The sequence below is a fragment of the Ailuropoda melanoleuca genome, chromosome 15 (assembly GCF_002007445.2).
Source record: "Ailuropoda melanoleuca isolate Jingjing chromosome 15, ASM200744v2, whole genome shotgun sequence".
NCBI classification, from domain to species: Eukaryota; Metazoa; Chordata; class Mammalia; order Carnivora; family Ursidae; genus Ailuropoda; species Ailuropoda melanoleuca.
The window spans coordinates 12,322,013-12,348,761 of NC_048232.1; the positions used below are offsets into that span (position 1 = coordinate 12,322,013).

Consider the following 26,749-nt stretch of genomic DNA (forward strand, 5'->3'; position numbering starts at 1 on the left):
TTTTCTTGTTTTTTTTTTCCTTTACAAATTGACAGTTTGTGGCAGCCATGTGTGGAACAAGTGTATCGGCACCATTTTTCCAATAGCATTTGTTTACTTTGTATCTCTATGTCTCATTTTGGTGATTCTTACAATATTTCAGACTTTTTCATTGTTATATTTGTCATGGTTAATCGTGATCAGTGATTAGGACATGAAAGGTCAGGTAATGATTAGCATGTTTTAGCAGTAAAGGCGGGAGGAGAAGAGGAGGAGAGAATTTCAAGCAGGCTTCATGCCCAGTGCAGAGCCCAGCGAGGGAGGGGGGGTGGGGTGGCCAGTCTCATGACCCTGAGATCATGACCTGAGCTGAAATCAAGAGTCTGGATGCTTAACTGACTGAACCACCCAGGCATCCCAGCAATAAAGTATTTTTTAATTAAGGTATATACATTTTTTAATGTAATGCTATCATACACTTGAATAGACTACATTATAATGTAAACATAATTTTTATATGCATTAGGAAACTAAAAAATTCATTTGACTCACTTTATTGTGATACTTTATTAATGCGGTGGTCTGGAACCAATCCTGCAGTGTGCATGGGGTGTGCCTGTATTACAAAAACATCCTTGGAAGATTGATTAAATATCACAGCACATATGGTATGATGGCGAATAAGTCTAGGTGGGTTGAATTGTAGTAGAAATATGAGTAAAAGTTTATTTCTGTCAAAGTTATCTATGAAATTTGAAATTTGGTAGCTCTTGTTGGGGGAAAACTACAAAACATATATGTAAAATAAGCAGAAATAGTTCATTCATTAAATATTGATTGATGCTGTTTTAATTAGAAAAAAATTTATTCTAAAGATGATAATACACTGTTTGGTGTTTTAAAAAACTTTTAAACCTTTTGAACCACTGGGTGGCATCGTAGTCTAAATTTACCCATTCTTTCATCAGTTTCTTCTTGGTGTTTGGGCTAAAGAATTGAATGCCAGAGAAGATTACGTGAAGCGCAGTGTACAGGGCAAACTGAACAGTGCTACTCAAAAGCAGACTGAGTCCTATCTCAGACCCCTTTTCAGAAAGCTTCGGAAAAGGGTAAGGTTCCTTGAAAAATGCTTTTATATAACTGATTTTTTAAAAAATAGAATATATAAAGTTAGAATAAATGGCAGTCTGTAATTATACACTGTAGCTTCCAAAAATAATTACGCTTTTTTTTTCTTTTCCAGAATCTTCCTGCTGATATTAAAGAATCCATAACAGATATTATTAAATTCATGTTGCAGAGAGAATATGTAAAGGTACGTTACCATGCTGGGCATGAGGATCACGGTTATGAGCTTCTCTAGGTTGTGTGTGCGTAATAGGTTCATTTGGTGCCGGAGTGTTTTACATAGGAGCTTTAATGAATGGGAAATGAATTAGTAGTAAAAGAAAAAAAACCCCACAAAATCTTTTATCTAACTCATTGTCAGCTTTATGATTAGGCATTGATAATAAACTTTTCTGACCACATTGGTTTTTTAGTCATTTTTAAGGTAGGTGTAGAGATTCTTCAGCGCATGGACTGGATATATAGGCAATGTTCATTTCATGAGTGGAATTGGATTTCAAAGATTGTTCAAGATTATGGCTTGGAACAAATTTTCCCATAGAAACAATGTTATGTAGATTAGTTTCCCAGGCCAGCTATAAAAGCCTACTTAATCCGTAATGTAGCTAAACTATTGTACTAACAATACAATGGAATTTAACCACCCTTTATATTTATATGAGAAAATGTTCCAAGTAAGGCCGCCAGAATTCACCCCTCCCATTTCAGAACAGCAACAATAGCAGACCCAGTGTCTTTGCTCCTGAATGGGCTCTAGGAGGTGGTGGTTGGGGGAAAGAGCCCCGCCCCGTGGCCCAGCGCTCCTGGAGTGGAGTTCAGAAAGGGAAGTGGGAGGCTGTCATTTGGTGTAGAGAACGTAAAGAGAACGGCCTGCTGGCCCAGGAATGGGGATTGGACTCGTGCCCCTGCGTCTGGCCCATCAGCAGAGTCTAAAGAGGGAAGCTTCTAGTGGCAGTGCTTCTCAAGAGTGAGGAGGAGGGAGTTTCAGCGCAACAGTTCCGTTGACCATTCCAGAGCAGTAGGTGGGGCTCTGGCAGAAAAGTGGGGGCGCCAGGGCTTACTCCTGTGCTCTGAGTATCTGTACTCAAACAGGGGGTCGGCTAGCACTCCTGGGGGACTGGAGCCTTGTGCTAATGATAAGAACATAGTGATTTTTTTCTCCCTCCGTTTGAGAGCCAGTTCCTTTTATCACAGGTAATGTTTTTGTTTTACGCCTGTAAATTTTATTCCTGGATAGTTCCTATTAGTTGCATGGTATTTAGTAAGGACAGTTCCTTGAAAGGGATGGATAAGGTCAGCATCACTGTGAAAGAAATCAAGTCACTTGCCTACTAGTGAGCATGCCTTTCCTCTTGTTACTTTTTACATTTTCATATTTGAGAAGCAGGGGAAAGTTCATTTTGTGTAAACTGCAGAAGAACCAAGAAACTTTAATAACCTAATTGGACAGCTTTCTTTAGAAATTCGGGGAGACTAAATACCGAGAGTTTTATCAGTTAACATCCAGTGAGAGAATTGACACAATATGAATCCGTGATAAAAGTGTGTAACATGCCCTTTAAAATGAAGCTTTATAAAACTGGGTAGAGCAAATTCAAATTTATCTTCAGGGTAGAAAACGGTCTTCCAGTTAGCCTATTTCTAGTACCTGATTTTTAAAATCAACTCTGCTTATCAGTCACATAGCTATTTGGTTTTTAAAATTAAAATCTCTTCAAGACCTGACTGTATGAGCTTCTCTGAAACCCTAGGGGTCTTTCAGAATTTACTTGATTTCTGTTTTATTCTCTTTTTTTTTCCTCCTAGGTAGCCAGGCTGGCTGGGTTTAGAAAAAGAACCATTTGTCTTCATCGTTTTCTGTCTTTACGTTTTGTAGCTTTTATTTTAAGGTTCTTGGCAGGTGGGAAGTGTAGATGGGCCAAAGTGAAGCGATCTCATCCTGTAACTATTCAGCTTGAGGGTTAGTATTTAATCTCTGTTTACACATCTGCTGTGGACCCTGTGTGATAGTCCCAGCTCACGGAGCCCCTGCTGTTTTCAGAGGCCGCGCTGCTGTGCAGACAGTGGGTCTAGTTGCAGGTTGGCTTATGAAAAACCAGTTAGCCTCCATCTTCTACGTGCGACCACCTGTGGAGAAGACTGGGTGTAAAGGAGACCCAAACTAGAGTTTCTGTCAGCGCATCAGATTACCTACCTGGTAATTCCAGATCTGAAATGTATAATAGCCAGTGCACAAAGACTGCAAAAGAATGTTTGTTTTTTTACTCACAGGATTAGCTTTGGTTTCTAGTTTTCCATGGATGTTTGTGGTCCTGGACAGGGCAGTTCGTCACCCCATATTTTAATTTCTTTTGTTTGAATAATGGGACTGGTAATACTTTCAACATGCTCAGGAGATGGAGGAAAATTATGTCATAAAGGGCTGTGAGACACTTCACAAATTGGGACCAACCCAATAGTTTTGCTTTTCTGATCTCTTTAAACTTTCTTTTTAGGCTAATGATGCTTATCTTCAGATGGCCATTGGAAATGCCCCTTGGCCCATAGGGGTCACCATGGTTGGTATCCATGCCAGAACTGGTAGAGAAAAGATTTTTTCTAAGCATGTTGCACATGTTCTAAATGATGAAACGCAGCGGAAATACATTCAGGTAAGCAATTGGAAGAGAAAGAAATTGCTCTGGAGGTTAACATTCTATAATTTCCAAACTGTCAATTTTGATAGCAGATGAAGAATTATAGCAAATTGGATGTGGTATGATAGGACACAAGTCCACTTTTCATAAGTACTTATGCTTAAGACCTCTTCACTGAATACAGTAGAAACCTTGTAAGTTTCATATATGACGCAAGACAGGGTGAGGCATTGTGCTTTGATTACCTCCGTGTTGAAATAATGCTCTTTCAGTTGGCTTTGGGAGTTTGGTGAAGGACAAATTTAGACTATTTAGCAGTAAATCTCATTTTGTTATTTTCCAGATAGATTTAACATCTACTGGGCCAAAAAGAAGATATGAGTAGTAAAAATCTGGCTTTAACGAATGTATTTTTCAGTAACATTTAATGACACTTCCCGACACAAGCAGGGCTAAAGGGTTAATAGTTTATTTTCTTATGATCCTCTGTGCCTCACATAAACTTGTTTACGTTGTTGTTGGGTAAAACTTTTCTCCTTAGTTGGGGGGAAAAAAAGTCAACTGTTATCCCACTTTTGCCAAATTGTCAAAAATCCCAGATTGTGTCTGTATAATGACTTGTGCCGGATGTTAATTCTAAAGTTTGAAGATGATATTCAGGAAGTTTACTTAAAATGTAAAATTTGCTTAGAATGCATAACGTGCTTTCAGATTTTGTGCCAGAGAGCAATTATTACCATATTCATGAATTATCTTGTTATGTGATTTCAATTCCAAGTGCTGAAGATTAACTTGTGCGTCATGCTTTATGCCTTTTTCATATATATTAGCATTTTCAAATAGTTCAACTTGACTCCCTAATATGAATTGTAGAATTCATGGAGTTCAAATATACTTGTTGAAATTCACAGACCTTTCCGTTTTTTAATTACCACCAGTGACTGTGTTGAAGGCAAAAAGCTTTTATTTCGGCAGGGGGAGGGGAAAGTCATTTGGCTTTAACAATAGAAAACAGTTTCTGATGACTAAATTTACTAATTGTGTTCAATTGTACCATGGCCAAAGCCAGAGTGTGTGTAAAAGTTCATATGACAACATAAATTGTCTCAAAGACAGCTTTTGTTTTTCAACAGTGGCATGGTTTCCACTTTCCCACACACAGATTTTCTTCTTAAAAATATATCTAACATTTTTAAAGACTTCTGGTTTATTTTTGGAAGCCTATAATGACCTATTCTTTTTCCATTGGTCGTCTTTTTTAACTGTTCCCTTCCCATTTTAAAAAAATCCTCCCTTTTTCCCAAGGTGATTGGGGAAAATTGGTAAATGTACTGACCTTTGGAGGGTGTTTGACCTAAACCCAGTAATTTTCTTGTGGACAGTTGTTGATATAATACAGTCAGGTAGACTCATAACTGGTTGAGGGCGGGATGCCGCAGAGGACTGAACAATGGATCCATGTCTATCTGGGTGGATGCTAGTGAGATGTCATGGGGTTCTTAGTCACCTCAATACTGTCTTGTTAAACATTTTAATGACTGGTTTGGTTGACTCTGTCTGCAGAGAGGTTTATCAGATTTACGGACAACAAGGGTAGGGTGTGTGTTAAGGTGGAAAAGACATTGGCATTCCAGGAGTTCTTGACAGACTCAAGGAAAGAACAGATTCTAAAAATATAATAATTTAGCAAGGATGACCTAAAAAAAAAAATTGGATCCAGTGACCTGGTTGCTTGAATATATAGTCTGAGCAATGTATATGTGAGAAAGGATTAGGGAATTTAGGAGGCTATACATGCAATAAAATTAATAGTATGATATGACTGCTACATTATTAGACATAATTTAGCTGTAGGTTTGCAAGAACATAGTTCACTGCTATCTACCCAGAGTCTAGAACAGTACCTTACTCAGTGGTGGGTGCTCAGTAAATATTTGCTGATTGAAAGAATATCGTATAGGACAAGAGATGTGAAAGTCTTGTTACTTTTGTAGTTCTTGAAGGAAAGGAGACTGTTGGTGCGGATCTGAGCAAGAGAGCTGTGGATAATGGTGGGACTTCTGGCAGAAAAGGGAGTAAACTTGTCCTATAGTTAAGGACCAGTTAAGGTATAGGAAGGAAGACACATTTTTAATCAGTGTAAGGAAACGATAGTTTTCTTTTTATTAAACTTTTATTTTTAGAATAATTAGAGATGGACTCACAAGAGGTTGCAAAAATAGGACAAAGAAGCTATTTCACAGAAGTGCGCTGAGACAGGAGTAGGGCCGCTGGGAAGACGTGAGGGAGATCCTTGCCACTTGCTGTTTGCAAGCATCAGGTTAACTGTGGCCCTTTTTGCTCCTTGGATAGCTGTGATTCTGCTCTGCCATTTTCCCTTGAGGCCATTGCTTAAACTAAGGTTGCAAATTCACATGCCTCTGACAGTCAGTAGTAAGTGCTCTGGGCGGTAAGAAACCCTTGACCCTCTGTCTTTTGTTTTCTCACTTTACATACACGATCGAAGCAGTATTTCATTTTGTCCCAGCTCTGTCGTAATGGGACAGTGGAGGCTGGTGTGAGGGGTCAGCTGATGCTTCGGCTTGTTGTTCCCTTGGAGGGATATGGGTCAGTGTTGCTCGAGCTTCCACTTTTTTTTTTTTTTAATATGCCAAATATCTTAATTTTTTTCTAAAAAAAAAATTGTGTGGTTCTGTTTTTAAAATAGTGGCACCAAATTAGCATTCTGTAAGGACAAATAAAATGCTCACTTCTGATGTCTTAACATCAACCTAACAACATAGGTCAATCAGCTCAAGGCCACAGAACACTGCCGTCTCCACGTGAGAGCTTTATGAATAAATTCTTGATGGCGGTGAGCAGAGTAATTTGCTAAGCTGTCTTTTGAGTCCTCCTGTGACTTTGGTGTTTAAGTGAGGTGGATTTGGACTATCCTTAAAAAAAGGAACACTTTAAATACATTATTTGAAGATTAAGTCAGGGGTTGACAAACTTTGTCTTAAAGGATCAGGTAGAAAATACGTGAGGCTTTGCATTTCCCAGGGGTCTGTTGCACGTCTTGGACCCCGCACCTGTGATGGGACAGCTGCTGTTGGCCGCGTTCCAGGAAAACTCCACTTAGGAAAGAAGCAGGGTGGCCTGCGGACCCTAGTTTGCTGACCTCTGGTGACTGCCTGACTGATGCATTTTCTACCTTAAGATATTGACTAAGTAGGTAATAATGGAAGTCCTTCAGTAAGGTAACTATTTCTTACTATATTGAGGTGCAATAAACCTCTAAAAGGCAGTGAGTGTGTGAGGCGGACTCCCCTTCATTGTATAGCTCAGTGATTCTCAGTATGCGTGATAATTGGTTTACCAAGACAGAAAACAACATCTCGATTCAGAACGTTTCTAACAGCACCCCAGAAGTTTGTTCATGCCTTCTCCCAGTCCTAGTCCTCTTGCCATCAGAAGTAACCATTCTTCGGACTTGTGTTGCTATAGGTTAATTTTGCCTGTTTTGGACATCATTTAATGGAATCTTGGATGTATGGAATAATTATTTTTTTACTTAGAAATCCTGGTGAGAAGTACCAGTGTTAGGATATATGGTTGAAAACAATTTTATTGTACCATGATTTCATCTTTGGGTTTTATGCAAACCTCTGTAGAATTTAAACTGTGAAAGTTGTTCTCTTGCTCACAAAAATTAAACACACCACAGGGAGGGTTTTTTCACCATGCAGATCAAAGAAAGGTTGTGTCGTTTATTAGCTAGCCTCAAATCTGGGGTTAGATTTAAATTGGTGTTAGTAACTTCAAGAACTTTGTTTGCCAAATACGGATGGCACCTTTGGCCTAGATTCGGGTAAAGCTTCTTTTATACAGATTATAGGAAGCTCTTGGTTATTGAGAGACTTCATAATTGAGTCATTTAAAGACATCTCTTAAAAAGGTTCACGTCTTGGCCATTCTTTACTTGTCTGTAAAGACGAGGAGGAGGAAAAGCTGAAATGCATGTCAGGTAGCTGTTAGCTCGGCGGTCCACTCTCCACTCTTCCTCCCCTTGTCCTGTGCCCCAGAAACCTGGCTTTTATGAACAACATTGCTTTTTGGCTTCCAGTTGGGGTAGGCAGTGAGAGGGACGGTAAGGCATTTGTAGGTGGGAGAAGCGCGGGTTTGAGGTATTTATTTCCCTGCCTTCCTCCCTGTGGGGTCACAGGATTGATGGCATTTCCTACCCAAGGCCGTAGCTTCTCCCAGATGGCCATCTGCATACAGTTACCTTCTCTGGGCTTCGGTTAACTACTCCCCCCCCCCCTTCCTTACCCCTTCAGAGCACAGGCTGGCTACCGCTTCTCAGTGTTGCTAGCTCTGGGGTACTGTGCTATCTCCTATTGGTCCCAAGTCCTGCCCATCCCATGCCTTCGTAAAGTTCTTGGAATTACCATCAAATTTTTGAGTTTGTGCTCTTTGTTTCCTACTGATAACATCCCTGATATATCTAGATTAATTGATCTGTGTACTGTGTTACAACAGATTTCTTTGGGGATTAGATGATTGAGGAGTAAGATTCATTCTGAATAATTTTTCTTAGAGTTGCACTGTTTCAAAAGGCAAGTGTCCTGTAACAGTTTGCTCTGACAAGTTGTTTGCGGTAATATTAAGTTAGTAAATTCCCTAGTAAATTCCCATGATCCCGGTATTTTCTGTTATTTCAATCCATATTTTGGGTTTTGGCATATATACTGGCATTTGCCAAATTTATTTGTTCATGGAACATTTGAAAATTTATAATATATTCACATATTGCCCAGAATGGTAAAACAGACACTTCAATCACTGCAGAGTGGTCACAGCTTGATCCATATGTTGAATATACAGTTTCATGGTTAGCAGGTGCACATCCCCTAAGCATCAAAGTCTGTGTCACTGTTGTGGGTCACGTGGCTTCATGCTAGCTCCTGGCATTCTTGGCTCTGATCTGCTAAAAGCAGGTTATTGCATGGGAACATACTGTTTACCCATTTGATACTTTCTGCCATATTAAATTTTTCGAGAAAAATACTGCTAGCATTTATCGATCACATGCATTGCTTTTTAATGTGATCAGAATACCAGTGTCCAGTAGAAGCACATTTGGGGAATGCTGATCTAAGCAGTGTGTGTTTCATTTTTAGCTGACAGCTGAACCGATAGCAAACAGACCTTTAACTTGGGTGCTAAATCTTCTGTTTCTCAACCACATGCTTGGGAAAAAAGATCACCCCGCACTGGGAAAGCCTGCTAATCAAATAAAGGAACTCTTCCCCCAAATGGGTCATTGAGTCTAAATTTTTACCTAACTTAGCTAAGCAGGCAAGTGCTGTTTTCAAAATGGAATTCTCACTTGTGACTGTGCTTTGTTACTTTCTGTGAAATGATGAGTCTGTGAGCTAGAAATCTGTTCTCTTAAAGACACATCCAGACAAGTGGAAAAGGAGTGCAGCCCTGCTTTGTTCTGTAAACCAGAAAGGCAGACTGAGTCCCAAGTTACCAGTTTTTTTTTTTTTTAAAGATTTTATTTATTTATTTGACAGAGATAGAGACAGCCAGAGAGAGAGGGAACACAAGCAGGGGGGAGTGGGAGAGGAAGAAGCAGGCTCTTAGCGGAGGAGCCTGATGTGGGGCTCGATCCCACAATGCCGGGATCACGCCCTGAGCCGAAGGCAGACGCTTAACCGCTGTGCCACCCAGGCGCCCCCCAAGTTACCAGTTTTGTTTAAGTGTCCATTAAGTTCTACAGATACTGAAAATTTTTGTACTTTTGATACTTGCAGGGGACTTTTCATCATTCCAAGTAGCGAGATCCAGATAAGTTATTTAAAAGGCTAGAATGAATTATTTAGATGAATGCAATTTTAATGATCCTGTGTGAAAAGAATTCCTATGGACAGTTTTTGAAGGATTGGCCTTTTATACCCAACTATGGGTTATAGTTGAAATTGTACAAATTAACTTTTCATTAGTAAGTACACGTTTTTTGAATATTCTGTTTCAGGTCAGGTGAGTATTCCTTTAGCCCAAAGTCAGAATTAATTCTTAAGTGTCTCTTGTTAATTCATTACTTTATTAGAACTTTGGCAGCTCATTGACAGAATTTTAAATAGGTAGGTGAAAAAATGTCACATTCTTGGGCTGTATCACTAGACAGATCTGTGCTTTCTTTTTCAAGACTTTGTTCTTATAGTGTAGACTAGTGACAGGAGCAGAAGTAATTGATGTGATGAAATGTCGTCTTTATATTTCAGTACAAAAATTGCTTAAGAACAACAACAGAATCTTCCTCAAGTCCTAGTAACTAATGAGAGTTTATAAAAGAAAAGGCAAGTCTAGCTAAAGAATTGTGATTGTAGTTTGGTTTTAAAAAGTTAGTTTTCTGCAATAATAAAAAAATTGGTAACTTTTCAGTGGATACAGGTTGATTTATCTGGGTATAAACAACTTTCATTATGCAGAATTTGTACCCTGTATCACATGCTATGATACACCAAACTGTATCTGTTTGATATTTTTATACTTTATCTAGAATATTCTGTAATGCTTTCAGTTAGGTTTTTGGAAATTGTGGTGAAATACACGATTTACCATGTTCATCACTTTTAAGTGTACAGTTCATCAGTTAGACTTTTATTTAAATGCATCTATTTTTCTAGAAGCATACTGATGAAAAAACAATCAGTTTGGCTAAATTTGTGTGGGGAGGAGTCCTTAAGGAGCCATTAATGTAAACTGTGTAGAATCTGGAAGGATCAAGATGTGGTGCTGTTAGGTACTTCTTAAAGGCCAGACTATGGGATGGGGCTGAAAACGAAGGAGTGGTTGAGAATTAGGATAAGTTGGCCAGAGGTTCCTCCTCCCTTAGCCAAGTGGGCCCTCCTGCCCTCTCTAGCAGAAAGCTAGTTAACTCTTTGGGGGATTTATACTGTTCAGGAAGGGTGGCATGCTCTAGTGAAAACAGGGTACTTAACTGAGAGCCTGTGTATTGACAAATGAGCCCTGTAGTTCCTATTCTCCCCTGGTTCCTGTGATGCTGGAAGCTGGGCTTTTACCTTCCCACTCAGGAAATTTAGAGGATTCTTTTCTGTGAACTGACTCAAGAAAAAAGATCGGCAGTTACTAACATTCAGTATTCCTCCAATGAAAAAAAAAAAAACTAGCTTGCTGCAATATTGTCCCCAAAGGAAGCTCCATTGACAAGCCCTGCCCATTCAGGGAGTTTCCCTTAGCTCTTCGGTGCCTTACTCGTAAATACGAATGTTCACCGAGCATCATCAGACGTTTAGAGAAAGTTTACAGTGTGAAAGAGACCAAAATAAACCATAAAAAAAAAAAAAAGGAATTCAGAGAAAGAAGGAACAGAAAAAAAACAACAACACCTTAATTAAAAGCTTGCTTTAATATCCTTAGCTAAGTCTGTAACCATGAAATAACAGTATACCACAAAGACTAGTCAGAGAATTAAAATGAGCTCTTAGCAATTAGATATTATAGCAGAAATTCAGAAGTTAAAAGAATTAGGAGGGTAAGAGAATGAGGGAGTCAGTCTAGAAGATCTGGACTATTCAGATTCCAGGAAAAAGCAAACAGAGAAATTGGGAGGTAGGAAATAAAGATTAATGCAGAGAAACTTTCCAGAGCTGAAGAGTTATGAGTATTTAGAATGAAAAGACCTCACTGAATACATAGCAAATGAACAGGAAGGCTCCCACATCAAGACCTAATGTAGTGAAATATTGGGAGGCCAAAGATAAAAAAAAAAAAAAAAAGACTTCAGGGGCGCCTGGGTGGCTCAGATGGTTGAGTGTCTGCCTCCGGCTCAGGTCATGATCTCTGGGTTCTGGGGTCGAGCCCCACATCGGGCTCCCAGCTCAGTGAAGATTCTCCTCCCTCTGCCTCTCTCGTGCTCTCTGCCTCTCCTTCTGCCTGTCTCAAGTAAATAAATAACCTTAAAAAAAAATAAAGACTTTAAATGCTTTGGGAGAAAAGAAACAGGTCGTTTACAGGGACTCAGGAATTCAAATGCCTTCGTACTTCTCATTAACAGTTCTGGAAGCTGGGAGACAGTGGAGGAGTACCTGTGTCATAGCAAGAAAAATAATTTTCAACTCAATTACATTCTTCTCTGAACTATCAGTTAAGTGTGAATATAGGCTAAAGATGTTTTCAGATAAGTCTCAAAGTGTCTTCAGAATGTGACCTTTCACGTACCCTTCTCTGGCATCATCATTATAGCTGACATTTATGTAGTGCTCACTGTGTGCTTCACTTCAGCACTTAGAGCAACAATATGAGGTTGATGGATAATTTCTCTGTTTTACAAGTGGAGAAACTGAGCCATGGAGAAGTTAGTTCCCACGGTTATGCAGCTAGGAAGTGGTGGAATTGAGATTCGAACCTGGGTAATCCTGAATCCACTGCGTTAAGATTGCCTCTGCTCGAGATGTGCTCCACCGCAGTGACGGAGGGAGACAAAAGACCAGGAGACAGGATCCATTATAGGAATGGATGAAAAGGAACAGCCGGGTTGGAGGTGAAGGGATGCTCTAGGGTCTTAGCAGTACAGAGAGATCCGGAATTCATTTGTTCTAGGCTGGAACACACAGAGGGCTCCAGGACAAGAATGGAACGGATGTGCTACTTGTTCTGTTCGGTCATACTGAGCGTAGCCTACTGGTGGAGAATGAATTGGTGGTATCTCCATAAACAAACACAAAGATAGGGAGAAATAGGAAAGGAGAGCTCATCATAATACCCTACGTGACTCTGCTTTGAATAATATTTGTGTAGACAGTATGCAGTAAATCGCGAATGTTGCATTCACTAGGAATTGTGACTGGGGAGCAAGGGCAAGAGAACCGCATTTAGGTGTGTGTGCCTGTGAAGGGCCAGTGGGTGTGGTGTAGGAGACTGAGATCTCAGCTTTCACACTAGGAAGTCAGTACAGACTCCCTTGGAGACAGAAGAAAAAGCAGGCACTGTCAGTATTTAGAAAGAGTGGCAGTAAATACCAGAAGAAACAGTTAAAGTGGTTGCCTCTGGGGTGCTAGAATTAGGGGTTGGAAAGGCTGAGGCAGAAGACTGCTATTATTTAAATAATATGCAACTTCAAAAAAATAATTATGTATACACAAAGCATGGCATTATTTTTCTTCTTCGCCCATAACCTATGTGTCGGCAAAGCATGATGATTCTGTACGCAGAGTGTGTCTGTGGTCTGGTCCCTTCTCGGCACCCTCACTGCTGCGCCTGGGCCCAGCCGCCAGCCTCTCTTACGGGATTACTGCAGCACCTCCTGTCTGGACTCTGAGCTTCTATCCTTGCTTTTTTTTTTTTTTCCCCTTCCCCCCAGATTTTATTTTCGAGTAATCTCTATACCCAATATGGGGCTTGAACTTAGAACCCTGAGATCAAGAGTTGCATGCTGTGCTGACCGGGGCAGCCATGTGCCCCATATCCTTGCCCCTCTTCAGTATCCGCACAGCACTCAGAGCGATGCAGTTAAAATGTGAGTCAGATTGTGATGCTCTTGTGCTCAGAGTTCTGCAGTGGTTTCCTAGTTCACTTAAAGTAAAAGCCAAAATGCTCTTCTGGTCACTCCCCATATCCACACACACCCGTTCTCTGCTGTATTTTTCTCCATAGCATTTATCATCTAACATTAGGTGTTTTACATACTCCTTTTGTTTCTTGGCTGTGTTCCCTCAGTAGAATATAATGTCAGTGAGTATGGGGATTTTTGTCTGCTTTGTTCCCTGTATTCTCAGCCTAGAACAGTACTTGGCACACCGTAGCCCCTGAATAAAGATTTCTTAAATAAATGTATTGCTTTCATGGAAATAAAAATTGCGTTTAAAAGTGCCATCAGTTTTAGAAGAAATCAGAAGTGGTTTGCAATAAGCTAAGCTAAGCGGTTCATTGTCTTAACTGGTTTAAGCATCCCCAAGCAGTTTGAAAGGGAAATCCCGGGGGATCTAATTGAAAAGATTTGTTTCCATTTGGAAAATAACCATATGCTGTCCTGACCTTACACCCCTTGAAAAACTTGTGCTGTGTACTATCAGTCCTTGCTGCAAAAATGGGTCGTAATGTTTCGTGGTAACTATTTATGACTCAGACTGTTGAATTTCACAACCTTTTGGCAGCTAAGATTTCAGACAGGATACTGGTATTTATTTTTAAATCCTAGAATCTGCTTAGTGAGGTTAAGTAAGCATCACAGATATCTCCAGTAAGGAGCCAACAGCCAAGATTCCGTTTCTTACAGGGAAGACCACCTCCAGCAGTCTGAGCGCCGGTTGGCCTTGTGTTCGCTCATAATCTTTCTGGCCGTGCTGCGGCTAATGACGAATGCTTGCATTTCATTGGCTCGGTCTTTCTCGGCCCTCTCCCTTCTCACCTCTTCTTTCAGAAAATGTAAGGTGGCACGCTAGTGCTGTCATGTGTATTTCCATGGCTACAGGGCACATGTCTGCATACACATAGTTAGAATTCCCAGCAGGAGAAGCTGAACTGTGAGAGGGAAGGGTCTTCATCCTGAAGCAGATACCTGATCACGGGCCGACCACGAGAAAACGTGAGTGCGGAGCCAGGCAAATGACGTGGTCTGTCTTTGCACTGCCTGCAGATGTCTGCTGGGAAATCAGTGGAAACGTAACCTTCCTCCACACTCCTGCTTCTTTAGTAGCATAACGTGGACCCTCTGAATCTGGGAAGGCCTTTAAGTAAGGTGTTTGAAAATCATGATCCTTGGATTGGAATCTGTTAGATTATAGTTCTGTTTGTATTTGCAGGGATGTATATTTGTGTTAACTGTGGCACCAAAGAGATTTTGCAGGGACTTTTTGTTGTTTGTTTTGTTTTGCTTTTGGTGATTTCCCTGCGCATTAGGGTTGTTTGCATACTTGGGTAATTACAGAGTAAGAGTTCTAAATGATTGACGATGATTTAGGTTCCCGTTCCATCAGCGTGTCTTTCCAGGCTGTGTTCTGCCCTTCCTTCTGACTTCTAGATACGTCCTTCTGTTACTGCCTTGTAGAATGATAGCCACACACTGCTTTTCCTGCTAGGTCGTGAAGTTCTTTTGTGTTTTAAGAGCAGATGCTATTTCATTGTATCATTTTGAGGAAAGATAATCCTGAGAGAATCCCAGTTAAGTAGCAGGCAATGTGCTATAGACATTTTCATTTTCAGTATCTGATAGAGTTCTGACCATAGTCAGCCTTTGACTTGTGATAGGATTTCATTGTTCTCGTTAACTGTGCTAGGAACTGGGTGGCTTCAGTTTTTGCAAACCCAAGGTGAGAAACCTTAAACTCATTGCTGCCAGATAATGCCTAGTGGGTCATTAAAATCAAGTGCCACTATGCTTGGTGGCGGTGGTTTAAATATAGATTGCAGTAAAACATTGGGCAGAGGGTCTCCTTGTAAATGAAGAAGTTTGTAGCCTGGTCGACAGAAGAGTTAATAGGATTCATTGCTGCTGGCAGAGCTACTCCCAGAATTGAGAGGTATGTTTGCTCAGTGGTGGATGAGACAGCGAAGAGGGATAACTAAAAACCAAATGCCAAGTAAGGATGTTGCAGGATCACAGAAGGATCTGTGAAGGATGAGCTGAAAGAGACCGAATGAATTCTAAGAGAGACACTTCTTGTCCTCAATTTAAAAAGTCGCTACAAAGTTCCAGGCTCGTTAAGAACTGGCCAGACTGCAGAAGAGATAAAAGCACTTGAGATTTGTGAGATCCAAATTTGTGTTTGTCGTAGTTGCTTGAAAAGAACCAGAGCCGAGTGACAGATGCCAAAGGTACAGAACAGAGGCAGTACAGGAGTCCTTCGACTGAATTCTGAAGGATTAGCTGGGTTTGGTTCGCGATGTTGTATTATGTTCTTATGATTATATTAGAATGTTTTGATCATGTAATATGTGGCAATACAAAAGAATACATGTAATATGTCAGTTACAAAGTAAACAAAAAATATATCTAAAGGCCTTATTCCCAGCTTGAGAAATAGAACGTTCTGAAGATCCTTGACTGTTTTCCTTCTCTACCCCACAAGTAACTGTTATTCTGAATTTGTCATTGCTTTGCTTTTTCAGAAGTAATTCTACCACGCCATGTGTGTATTTATAAGTCGTACATTCTGTTAAAATTGTTTTTCAGTTTTATGAAAATGATATTATACTTATGTAGCCTTTGCCACTTGCTTTTTACATTCAGCGTTGTTTCTAAGATGCATGTATATCAGTTGTTCTCAACCAGAATCCCTCATCAGCAGAATTCCCCCATGAACACAGAGGTGATTGGAATGGCTCTTTTCTCAGTTCTCGCAAGGATGGTACTTTTTAGATATGTGGGAGAGCTACTGTCTGGGTACCTGTAATGGGTGCTCAAGCTGGCACTTTGGGCTTCACTCTCTGTTGGAACCTGCTGGAGTTCTAGTTAGTTCATGTTTACTGCTGTAAAACGTTCCATTTGTGAACATAGTAAAGCTTATTCGTATATTCTCCTCTCGTGGGCGTTTGGGTTGTCGCCAGTACTTTTGTTGTTAATTGTGGACATCTCACTCCATGTTGTATGTATCTTGGGTGCATGTGAACAAACATTTCTCTCCGTGTACATCTGGGGGCCACCACATTTTCATGAGGACACGGGCAAACCAGTGAGTAAAGAGAAGGGTAACTCAGAATAGTTCAGCTAAATCATAACCAGTCTTTATTCTTATTTTCTTAGGGATTGAAGAGGTTAATGACCATTTGCCAGAAGCACTTTCCTACAGATCCATCCAAATGTGTGGAGTACAATGCACTGTGAAATCTGTGTATGGTGTATAAGTAATGAGAAACTTGAGTGCACGTGGTACGGACTTCTGGAATTACCAACAGGAACGAGGGAAGAACAGCAATGCGGTTTCTTGTGTTTGAGTTCTGCCTCATGCTGCTCTCTCGGTTTTAAGGAACGGTGTTGGCTCTAGCACATCTGGCTGCAGACTGATTTTTGTGTCATTTACTTTAGTCAAAAAGTTAAGTTCTAAAGACTTCCTCGAATTTAAACGTGTAGACAACTGTCACAGAAGGGGTCTAAAATCACTTCTTCCCTCTAGACCTGCAAGTTGGCAGTTAGATGATTGAAAAGGAACATTTGAGGATGGACTTAATTCTTTCTGTAAAATATGGTAATTTTCACATTGTCTTTTATGTAATATTTAGAAAAAATATTTTTATATATTTCAACAAAAATATGGAACCATTTAATGAAACTTTATAGCCCTTAAATGTTGCTGAACTTTTGCCATCTTGCAGTAGAATTGGAATGTAAATGTTATTACTGTTAAGTGTTGTTTTTCTTGCATTTCAAGGCTTGCTTTTACCTTCTAAGGAGTGTAAATTTTAGTATTTGTCATCTCTCAGGACAGAAAGAATTCACAGGAAATCACAGTTTGAAAAAGATGGTATATTATACCAACAGAAGTTTAAATTAAGGAACCCCAGTGCTTCAAGGTTCAAGGTGGGGCGATGGATTGTCAGTCAGGCCAGCCAAGGCTGGGCACGTTGCGACACTGCTGGTTCTTCCCGGGCTAGGACCGCCTACGAGGAGCAAGGTGCCGGCACTCTGGTCACTGCCTGGCCCAGTTGGTCAGGTCTGAGTTGGCACAGATGAGGACTTCTGAATCTCACGCAGTGTCCTGTGAAGATAATGGTGACAAGTTGCTGTGCGCAGCAAGTTGAGAGGACTCAGTTAATAGAGGAAGGTGGGTGAACGGAGCCAACCTGCCCAGGCGGAGCGACGGTGTCGGGTAGCAGTAAGGGGTGCTCCCGAGTCAGCACTGCCGAGCTGGAGGTCCCAGCTCCCCCCACGAGTGTGTGACCCTGGGCGTCACTTAGCCTTTCTCCGCCTCATTTGCCCCAGCTGCAGATGGTCATGAGGCATCGGGGTGTGTACCTCAGCGGCCGCTGTGCTGTTCAAGTCAAATAAAATGCTCAGCACACCGCCTGGTGAATGAGAGCTCAGTGAATGCTGGGTCTCGTGTCCTCGTTCCTGAGCCCTGTGCCTGAGGGGCGGGGTGTGCTCATGTCGGGGGTGGTGGCGGCAGCAGCCACTGGGGTGGGAGTGGTTACCGAGCAGACTCTGTCTGGGCTCTGTGACTGCTCCCACTTTCAGCCTGTTCGGAGTTGAAAGGGTGAGAGGACGTGGTGGGAGCGAGTCCACTGAGTCATAGGTGGACGTAGCTTCTCGTAGCTTCACGGCCACCTGTTCTGGTCCCTTTGGGAAGGCTTGAGAGCTCACTTGTGTATGGCCGTGCCTGTTGGATCATTTCTGCTGGGTGTTTGCACAGGGTGCCCGGAGCCCACCGTCCTGATTGAGTCAGGCTTACTCCCTACCCCACTCCCCACTTTGGACACCCTCTCTTGTGATTAAAGTAGTTAGGACTCCAGAGCTTACTCTAGGGCAGATGAGAGAGAGACTTTCGTAAGATAGGACGCTAGTCTAGACCTGAGTTGTGTAGTCTTGTTGTGTCGGATTTGTTGATAAATATTGTTGAAGGAATACTCTCCAAATTACTTTTCTTTATTCGCAGTCAGACCACAGCATGGTGGTCCGTTGATTTCATGTTGTCTTCCCATTTGCTGTTAGTTAATACTCTGCATAAAGAAGAAACTATCATGTTACACCAGTACCTTCTAAAATTGATTCGTATGGGTAGAAGGTTTGGAAAAAAAAATGGTAACCGTCTACAATCCTGTGAATGTTAACCATTTTGGGCTTGGGTAGAGGGAAGCAGGTTCATAGAAAAGCTTTCCATTTCCCTGAAATTAAAGGTCTTCTGTTAAGTGCAAATAATCATGTAGCTATTACAGAACAGTGACCTCCTGGATTCTCCACATCATGAAACTTGTAGTTCAGCAGATATGACATACTTCTGGTTTTAGCTGTTTTTAAAATAAGAAAGGCATCCTTTAAAAATCAGTCACAGCCCTGAAATAACCATTCTTCCCTTTCTTCATTACCGTGGGCCCAGACTCCTGTCCAAAGGAGTTCTCTTTCTGGATTCAAATTTAATAAAATGCTGGTTTTCTCTCAGAAGGAATACTGTATTTCCTGGGAGTGTCCTTGCCAGCTGCGAAGACCAAGCAGTAGATTTTAGCGTCACAACACAGCCTGTGGCCATCTAGAAGCCAGGGCAGTGCTCTCAGTCTATGGGGAAAATTAGGAAAGTAAAGTTGAGGCCAAAGACAATTGAGGAAGAGAGAAGTATGGTCCAGATCGCCTAAGGAGAAGGGGAGCTCCCGAGAGCCCCGGGCTGGGAGGGCAGCTGTCACGAGTCACAGAACTGAGGGATCTGCTCTGAGCTCAGCGAGAATTGGGAGGGGTGGGCAGTAGGATTGCTAGCAGGGGGGCTTCTGGGTGTTAAGTTCTTCCATCTGGCGATTTCCTGACCTGCTCTCACACTTTCAATTGCCCTGGGTTTTGACCTCAGTAAATACTTGAGAAACACAACTGTCTTTTCATTCGAAAGAAAGTAATTTATTCTGAAAGCAAACAGTTGAGAAAAGTCAACAGAAAAGTGTTTCAGAGTATTTGGTAGATTTGAATTTGGGGATTCCTATCACTGATTCCTTTTCAGCCACACAGTCACCCCTTTTAATTAAGGCTTACCAGAGAAGGTGGTGGAATGGAGGGGGCAGTCGCAGTGAAAGGGGAGCACGAAGTTGCAGTGTGGCGATTGCCTGTGTCTCCGAGAGGTGCCTCCCCCAGGATGCTCCCGGGACACCCCTCGTGGGCCGACTTGATCCTGCAGAAATGTACGGGATGGGGTCGCGCGGGGAGTCCTGGACCACAAGCACTTTCACACGGCATACTTAGTGCGAGTGTCCAGCTGGCCGGGTGTGCGCAGCCAGCCCCCCGAGGGTCCCTGTGGGAACGCCGTTATGGCAGCTGCTTTTCATCACAGACCTGCTGCTCTGTTGGCCGAATTCTAACCACGCACTAGTACTTTAATGGTTAACAGTATCCTGAAAATCTTTTGAATTTCAAACGAAGTTCTGGGGTGTGGAGGCTGCGTGACTGACTGGTGGCGGCGCTGTGGTGAGCTGACCCCATTCAGATTTGGGAGCCGTGCTCGTTTAAAAAAAGGTTTTGTACATTTACCAAAACAGCTTATTATAAAAGCTTTGCTTACTCAGTTCTCCCCACTGTAAACTCCGGGGTCCTTGGTACAATTTGCTAGAGCTAATAGTCCTCGTGCCTCCCGCCTTTAAGCTGCCACTTTGAAAATACTGTCAGCCCCCCTCACAGCGTTCAAGCTGGACACATCCTTTCCCCATGGAGAGCAGCTAAGAAGTTTCGAGCTTCCTTTCGAGTAGGATCGGTGACCTCAGAAGTGTTCACTGGGCTTCCTCCCACAGCGGGCAAGAGTCGTTTGCCCAGTCTCCTCTCCGGGCCGTTCTGAACTCCATCTGCCAGCTCGCCAAAACCGAATTGCCTTTCCTGTCCAGCTGCTCTTCCTTTAAGGCCTAGGAGCAATCGGGGCCCTCAGTGTTGTAGTCCGAGCCTGGCTCAGAGGCTCTGCCCTCCCCTGACCGGGAGAGTTAAAGCTGTAGCTTTTGAAACTTACCGCTCACAACTCAAAGTAAATAGTAACAAGTGCACGGGTACATAAACGCCTGTGGAACTGAAACAAAAGCGCTCACATACTCTTCCCTTGTATTTCTCTTAAAAATATGCTGGCTGTGACTCCAGGCTGGCTCACACCGTGTGAGTGCTCTGTGACCGGCAGTTCGAAAACCACTGATTAAGACACCAATTATGAGTAGAGTTAAGGATGGAAACGACCTGGTAGATGAATTCAGGGCAGAAGGACTCTATTTTTAGAAAGTATTTTAAATACAGAGCTACGGGGATAACACAGCATTCAAGTTTAGTGTGAAGTTTAGCAGATGATAAAGTCTTTCCAGCGCTAAAGACTTGTGAAGCAGTAAGTCTTACATTTCAGATGAAGAGACTGTCCAGGACCAAGGGGAGAATAACCACAGCACACAGCATAGAGCTGGCGGCACGGTTAGGTGGCCACCTTATCCTGGCTGGAGTTTTATAAAGCGAGAGGAAACGAGGTATAAAATAAATAGGGTTGAGCAGAAGAAGAGACATAGAGACCAGTATCATGCATCAAATATCTACTGAGGGTTGGCTCAGGCCTTTAAAGATTACTTCCTAAGGCTCAGGTAGGCCTGGATGACATTCCTTTTAATGTAAATTTTATTTTTTAAAAAGATTTTATTTATTTATTAGACAGCGAGAGAGGGAACACAAGCAGGGGGAGTGGGAGAGGGAGAAGCAGGCTCCCAGCGGAAGAGCCTGATGTGGGGCTCGATCCCAGGACTCTGGGATCACGCCCTGAGCCGAAGGCAGATGCTTAAGGACTGAGTCACCTAGGCGCCCCTTAATGTAAATTTTAAGCAATTGTGTAGCACAGAAAAATGTACAAATCAGAAGAGTACCATCTCCTGATACATTTTTCAAAGTGAGTATCTCCAAAGTCTCTAGCGTCCAAGTCAGGAAAGATAATGTTATTAATGCCCCGGAAATCTCATGCCCCCTTCTGGTCCCTGCCATGGTCCTCATGTCTAACGTCATTACTGCTACATAATGCACATATCCTACAGCTCAGCCATCCAAAGTGTACAGGAGATTTAGGGTATCCAGAGCTGGGTGCCGCCATCACCACAGTCTAAGTTCAGAACCTTTCATCACCCCCAGAAGAAACCCCATACCCATTAGCAGTCACTAATAGGTCAGTTTTGCCTGAGTTTTAATCAGCTCATATGTAAATGGACTCAGTGTGCTTGGCTTGTTTTATGTTTGATTTCTTCTGGTTTCTGATCCTCTTCCTCATCGTGTGTAGTTGTGGCTCGTTCATTCTCACTGCCACAGCCCACAATTTATCTGTTTTACTGTTGATAGACTTTTGAGTTGGTTCCAATTTTTGTATGAAGCTTGTGTATACGTTCTTTGGGGAATATGAATCTCTGTAAGGTACACACCGTGGTGTGAAATGTCCGGGGCATAGGGTACGTACATACTCAGCTATATTAGATACTGTCAAGGAAATTTCCAAAGGGCTTATACAGTGGACAATCCCTCAGGCAGGATTTGAGAGTTTGAGGTACTCCGCACTCCGGCCACACATGACATACTCGCTGTCATTTTCATTTTAGCCCTTCTGGTGGGTTAAAATGGCATTATGCGGTGGCCTTAATTTGCATTTCCCTGCTGACACATAAAGGTGGGCACCTTCTTTACGTGCTTGCTGGCCATTTGGATATTCTCTTTTGTGAAGTTCCCATTCAGGACTTTATTTTTGCCCATGTCTTCTGTTTATTTAGGCAATTAATGCCTTTTTCTTACTGATCGTAGTTTGTTCTGGCGAGGAGTCCTTTGTTGGACATGTGTGTTAAAATACTTCTCCCGCTCTGTGGCTTGCCTCTCTGCGAGGTTCCTGTCTATGCAAAGGGGAAATAACCTTGTAACTAGCTCAGATATTGACATAATCTTTGCTACCTGTGCCAGGTTGTACAAAGATCAAATCGTGTTAGTCTTACAGGAACTTTATCTTGATTAATGATGTCACATTGGTGTGCCTTAAGGGTATAGGATTTGAGAGAGAGGAAAGCATGTGAGTCTAAAATTTTTGTTATACTTTAGTTTTATTAGATTGTTATTTTAATTAAGACTTGGTGATTTTTCTCTTCCTTCGTTGTGCAAGTTTGTCAGCCGTATGTGTGGTGTAGACACTGTTAGTGGCTTACCCTGTTCTCATTCTCCTCTTTGCTAACAGAAGCTTCATTTGTTCAGAGCTGCAATGTGCACAGTTAAAACTGCTAACTCTCCTCAGACCCCTTGAAGTTAGGGTTGGTTATGTCACATGTTCTGCCAAAAACCTGTGGAGAGAAGTCTATTGGGTGAGAATTCCCAAACGCTATTGCTTTTCTAAGAGAAAGAAATAGACTTAGCTGGCAGACATCTTTTGCCCTTTCTCTGTTCTTTTTGGAAGGTGGCTCGCAACGTCAGATGCTTTGCTGCCGTCCTGCAGTCATGAAAGGGAGAGATCCATGCTCAAGATGCCAGAGCTGGTTCTTGGGTGGTATCAGGGAGCCACTGCGTAAACCCTGAGCTGCCTTCTTACGGTTCTCCAGAGGGAGACCAACCAGAGATGTATGTATGTATCTATAGCTCTAGAATATAAATGATGTAAATTTTTAAATATATTAAAATTTAGAAATTACATAAGGAATTGGCTCCTGTGATTGTGGAGGCTGAGAAGCCCCATGATTTGCTGTCTGTAAGCTAGAGACCCAGGAGAGATGATGGTAGAATTCCAGTTGGAATCAAATGCTTGGGACCCAGGAAAGCCAGTGGTATAAGTCTTACTCTGAGGGAGGGAGAAGACCAATACCCTAGTTCAGCGCAGAGAGAGAGAGAGTGTGCATGTGCGGTAGTCTCCCGTACCCGCAACTGATTGGACAGGGCCCACCCACACTGGGAAGAACCATCTGCTTTCCTCAGTCCACTGATTCAGATGCTCATCTCATTCAGAATAATGTTTAACCAGACCTCTGACACCCGTGTCCCAGTCATGTTGACACACAAAATTAACCATCACAGCTGCCTTCTTTGGGACCTCCTGTTTTATGAGACTAGTATGGGGTCATTTCCAGGACTGTGTGTTCCCTCATATGCCGCTGGATTCAGTCCCGAAGCAGAGTGTACGTTCCTCAGGTTTCTTGGCTTTTGGCGTCCTTGCGACTTGCGACAGGTGTGTGGCGGTGCTCCACGGTGCAGCTGCCTCAGCTGGATGGAGATCGGACGTGGCCACATCCTGTTAGGTGTAGATACGTGTAAAGTGCGCCTGGTGCGTGCCGGCACCAGGTCACTTCAGCTGCAGAAAAGCCCTGATCGGGGTGATGTGAAAGGCAGTTCAAAGGCAACCGGGTGTTCGAAACCCAGAGGAGTGCTCGTGGCCAGTTGTGAAGATTCTGTCACCCAACTTATTAGATGGAAGCATCTAGCTCTTGGCCCTCTCTGGGCTTCTCCCCAGATTAGAATAAGACATGACTTTGAGAGGACAAAGTCCTAAATACTGGTTACGGATATGAAACATACTTGAGAAAATAGACGATTGTGACTTCGTTATTTTGGGGAAAATAGGCTTTGACTTGCTCTTCCTTCTGAGATCGTGACTCACTTTACACTCCTATGGGCCAAAAAGACCCTTGTGTCTTTTTGTCCTTTATAACATTTTTTATTTATGTATTTATTTTTTTTTTAAAGATTTTTATTTTTATTATTTATTCGACAGAGATAGAGACAGCCAGCGAGAGAGGGAACACAAGCAGGGGGAGAGGGAGAAGAAGAAACAGGCTCACAGCAGAGGAGCCTGACGTGGGGCTCGATCCCATAACGCCGGGATCATGCCCTGAGCCGAAGGCAGACGCTTAACCGCTGTGCTGCCCAGGCGCCCCTATAACATTTTTTAATCTAAAGATTGAAGATTGGCTTGCTCTTAATGTGGCGGTAGCTTTTCCAAGTCTCTCTGATGTTAGAGCCATGGGGTCCGTGCTCTTACGAGGCGCTGTGGGCCTGCTGGGGGGCCGACGGGGACAGCTCGGGGCCGTGAGGGCCGCACTGCTGGGCACTGGGCGCGGGTGGCCCGGCTGTTCTCTCCCCGCTCCCACCACACCTCCCACAGCGGCTGTGACACGAGACGGCGAACCACGCTTCTGCTTTGGTGGCTTCTTGTTAGGTTCCACCGACCGTGACGCTCGAGAGACGGGACGCTGGAGGAGGGGGAGGGGCGCGTGCTCTCTCGGCTTTCCGTCCCCCCCAGAGATGGCGCAGCCGCGGCGCTCCGGCCTGGCAGGACGGTGCACTCCTGAAGGACGAGCTGGTGCCCGTGGGCAGTTTCCCACACTTGGAGAAGCGGCTTCATCCTGCCCCTCAGAGATCCCGGCACCGTCGGCCGCTGCCACCTCTCCTGGGGCCTGGAGCCCAGCTTTGCGGGTCCTGCCAACTTCCTGGGGCGCTCGGCAGCCGGCTGCTCGGCTGAGCAGCACCCCAGAGGGTTGACTTCAGCTCCACGGGGCACCTCCTCCCGCTTCTAGGTTTTCACATTCCCTCGCCTTTGTTTCCCTGCCCCGAGCGGTGGCTGCTTCCCTGTGGTCCTCTGTGAGATCTAGTGTCCCGTTTTGCTGTCCCCTCCTCACCATTTGGGTGACAGTCCGGCCCTTCATAGGAAATCCTCTCATTAAGATCACGGGCGTGGTCTTGGACTCTGGATCCAAAAGGCAGCCAGATGGGCAGCGCCTGCACAAAGGGGAGGGGGACCGGGTGTCCTCCTGGCACCCCAGGCTCGGATGGGTTTCCTGCTGGCGTGCATCAGTGTAACATCGAGACTTTCTTCCTAAATGATAGGATTCACCCCGGGGGCTGACTGAGGTCATGGGGAAACCCGCATTTTCCCTGCTGTCTGGTCCCGAGGTCCTGTCCTTGCTGCATACTCCTTGCTCCCCGCTCTGCTCTTCCACGGTCTCCTCAAGACATCCTGTCCATTCTTGCAGTGGCTTCTCCTTCCTTAGGACCTTCTTGGTTTTGCTTTTCCCTGTGGATCCCCTTGTCATCATCGCTGTCACTCTCCCCAGACCTTCTTTTGTCTTACCTTTCTGTCCTGCCACACGGCACTACAGAAACCAAGCTGCATCAACCCATCAGTGTCCTCCAGAGCTGCCGGAGGGGGTTGATGGCCACCCAGTGCCTGGTGTCACCTGGGCCCTACGTGATACCTAGGGACATTCTCCATCTTCTCTCCTCTCGGGGCTGTTCTCAGCGGACTGCTCTCTGCTGACCCATCCCTGCTCTTTCCTGTCTCGCTTAGCTGCGGCCCTCCCATCTCTGTTCATGCCAGGCTGGCTGCGGAGGAACCTTCAGCGCTCCCTCTGTCCCCGCACTCCCCAGTAACTTTACTTACTTTACTTGGAGGAAAAGCTGTTTTCCCACCTGTCCTAAGCAGCATCTTCCCTTGCCTGACCCTGCTTTCTTAGCACCTTGTAATGTGTTCTGTAATCGACTTATTTTCTTCCTGCCCGCGCTCCCGATCTCATCGAAGTCTCTTCAGGGCCTGGATGCCGCATCTCCTTGGCTCGCTGTAGACGTGAGAAGGAGAACGATGGGCGATCATCCAGTGGTGGAAGCAAGATGGTCGGGGGATCCCAGGATTTTTGGCCTGACCCTGGACGGCTGGAGTTGCCTGCAGCTGAGCTGGGGAAGGTGGTGAGGGAGCAGATTCGGAGGGGAGGCTCGGAACCTCCGCTCTGGCCAAGGCAGCGTGTCCAACCTCCCGGTGGGGGTGTTGCTGGGCAGGAGGATGGACAAGTTCAGGATGTCAGCCCCTAGGTGACGCATAAAACCATGAGGCCGGGGGAGCGCTACTGGAAGCATGGTGGACGATCAGGGGGAGGAGCCTGAGAACAGCTGGGACATGCCGATGCTGGGGCGCCAGGGAGAGGAGACCTGCCGAGGAGGCTGGAAAGAGGAGCCCCAAGCGTCGTGAGCAGGAAACCCTGGAGGACGTCGCATCCTGGCCTTCCTGTGGACCAAGGGGATCCGCTGTGTCATGTTACTGGTAAGTCACATGAGCTGAGAACAGAAACCACTGTCTGCGGCCCCGACAGCAGTGGTTTTGGGAGAGTGGGAGAACGAAAGTGTGCCTGGAGTGGGTTTGACAGAAAACGGATGAATGAATAAAAAACAAAAGGAACCTACTCGTGTGTAGGGATAGCAGTTTATGGACAGAAAAATGGGTTTCTGATAAAAAAAAAAATCTTGGTGCATTTGTAAATGTATGGGCTCTGTCAGTGTGCTGTTTCGATTCCTGCACTGCAGGCCCTTCAGCTCCTGTCCGAGGGGACAGCGGCTGGGCAGGGCGCGGGCA

General features: G+C 43.8%; 1 protein-coding gene across 8 annotated transcripts in view; it reads left to right on the plus strand.

The window, feature by feature from the left end:
• The window catches only part of PRPF18 (pre-mRNA processing factor 18), a 79,829-nt gene that overhangs the window by 38,437 nt on the left and 14,643 nt on the right, over positions 1 to 26,749 (plus strand). For 6 of the 8 annotated variants that reach the window (XM_034644338.1, XM_034644339.1, XM_019806330.2 and 3 more), the window contains 3 exons: positions 948 to 1,088; positions 1,223 to 1,294; positions 3,603 to 3,758. In XM_034644338.1, coding sequence (XP_034500229.1) covers positions 948 to 1,088; positions 1,223 to 1,294; positions 3,603 to 3,758 — 369 coding nt within the window. Of the gene's footprint in view, positions 1 to 947; positions 1,089 to 1,222; positions 1,295 to 3,602; positions 3,759 to 16,497; positions 22,693 to 26,749 lie in introns of those variants that run through there. The other 2 variants (XM_019806332.2, XM_011232829.3) reach the window with 1 other exon arrangement.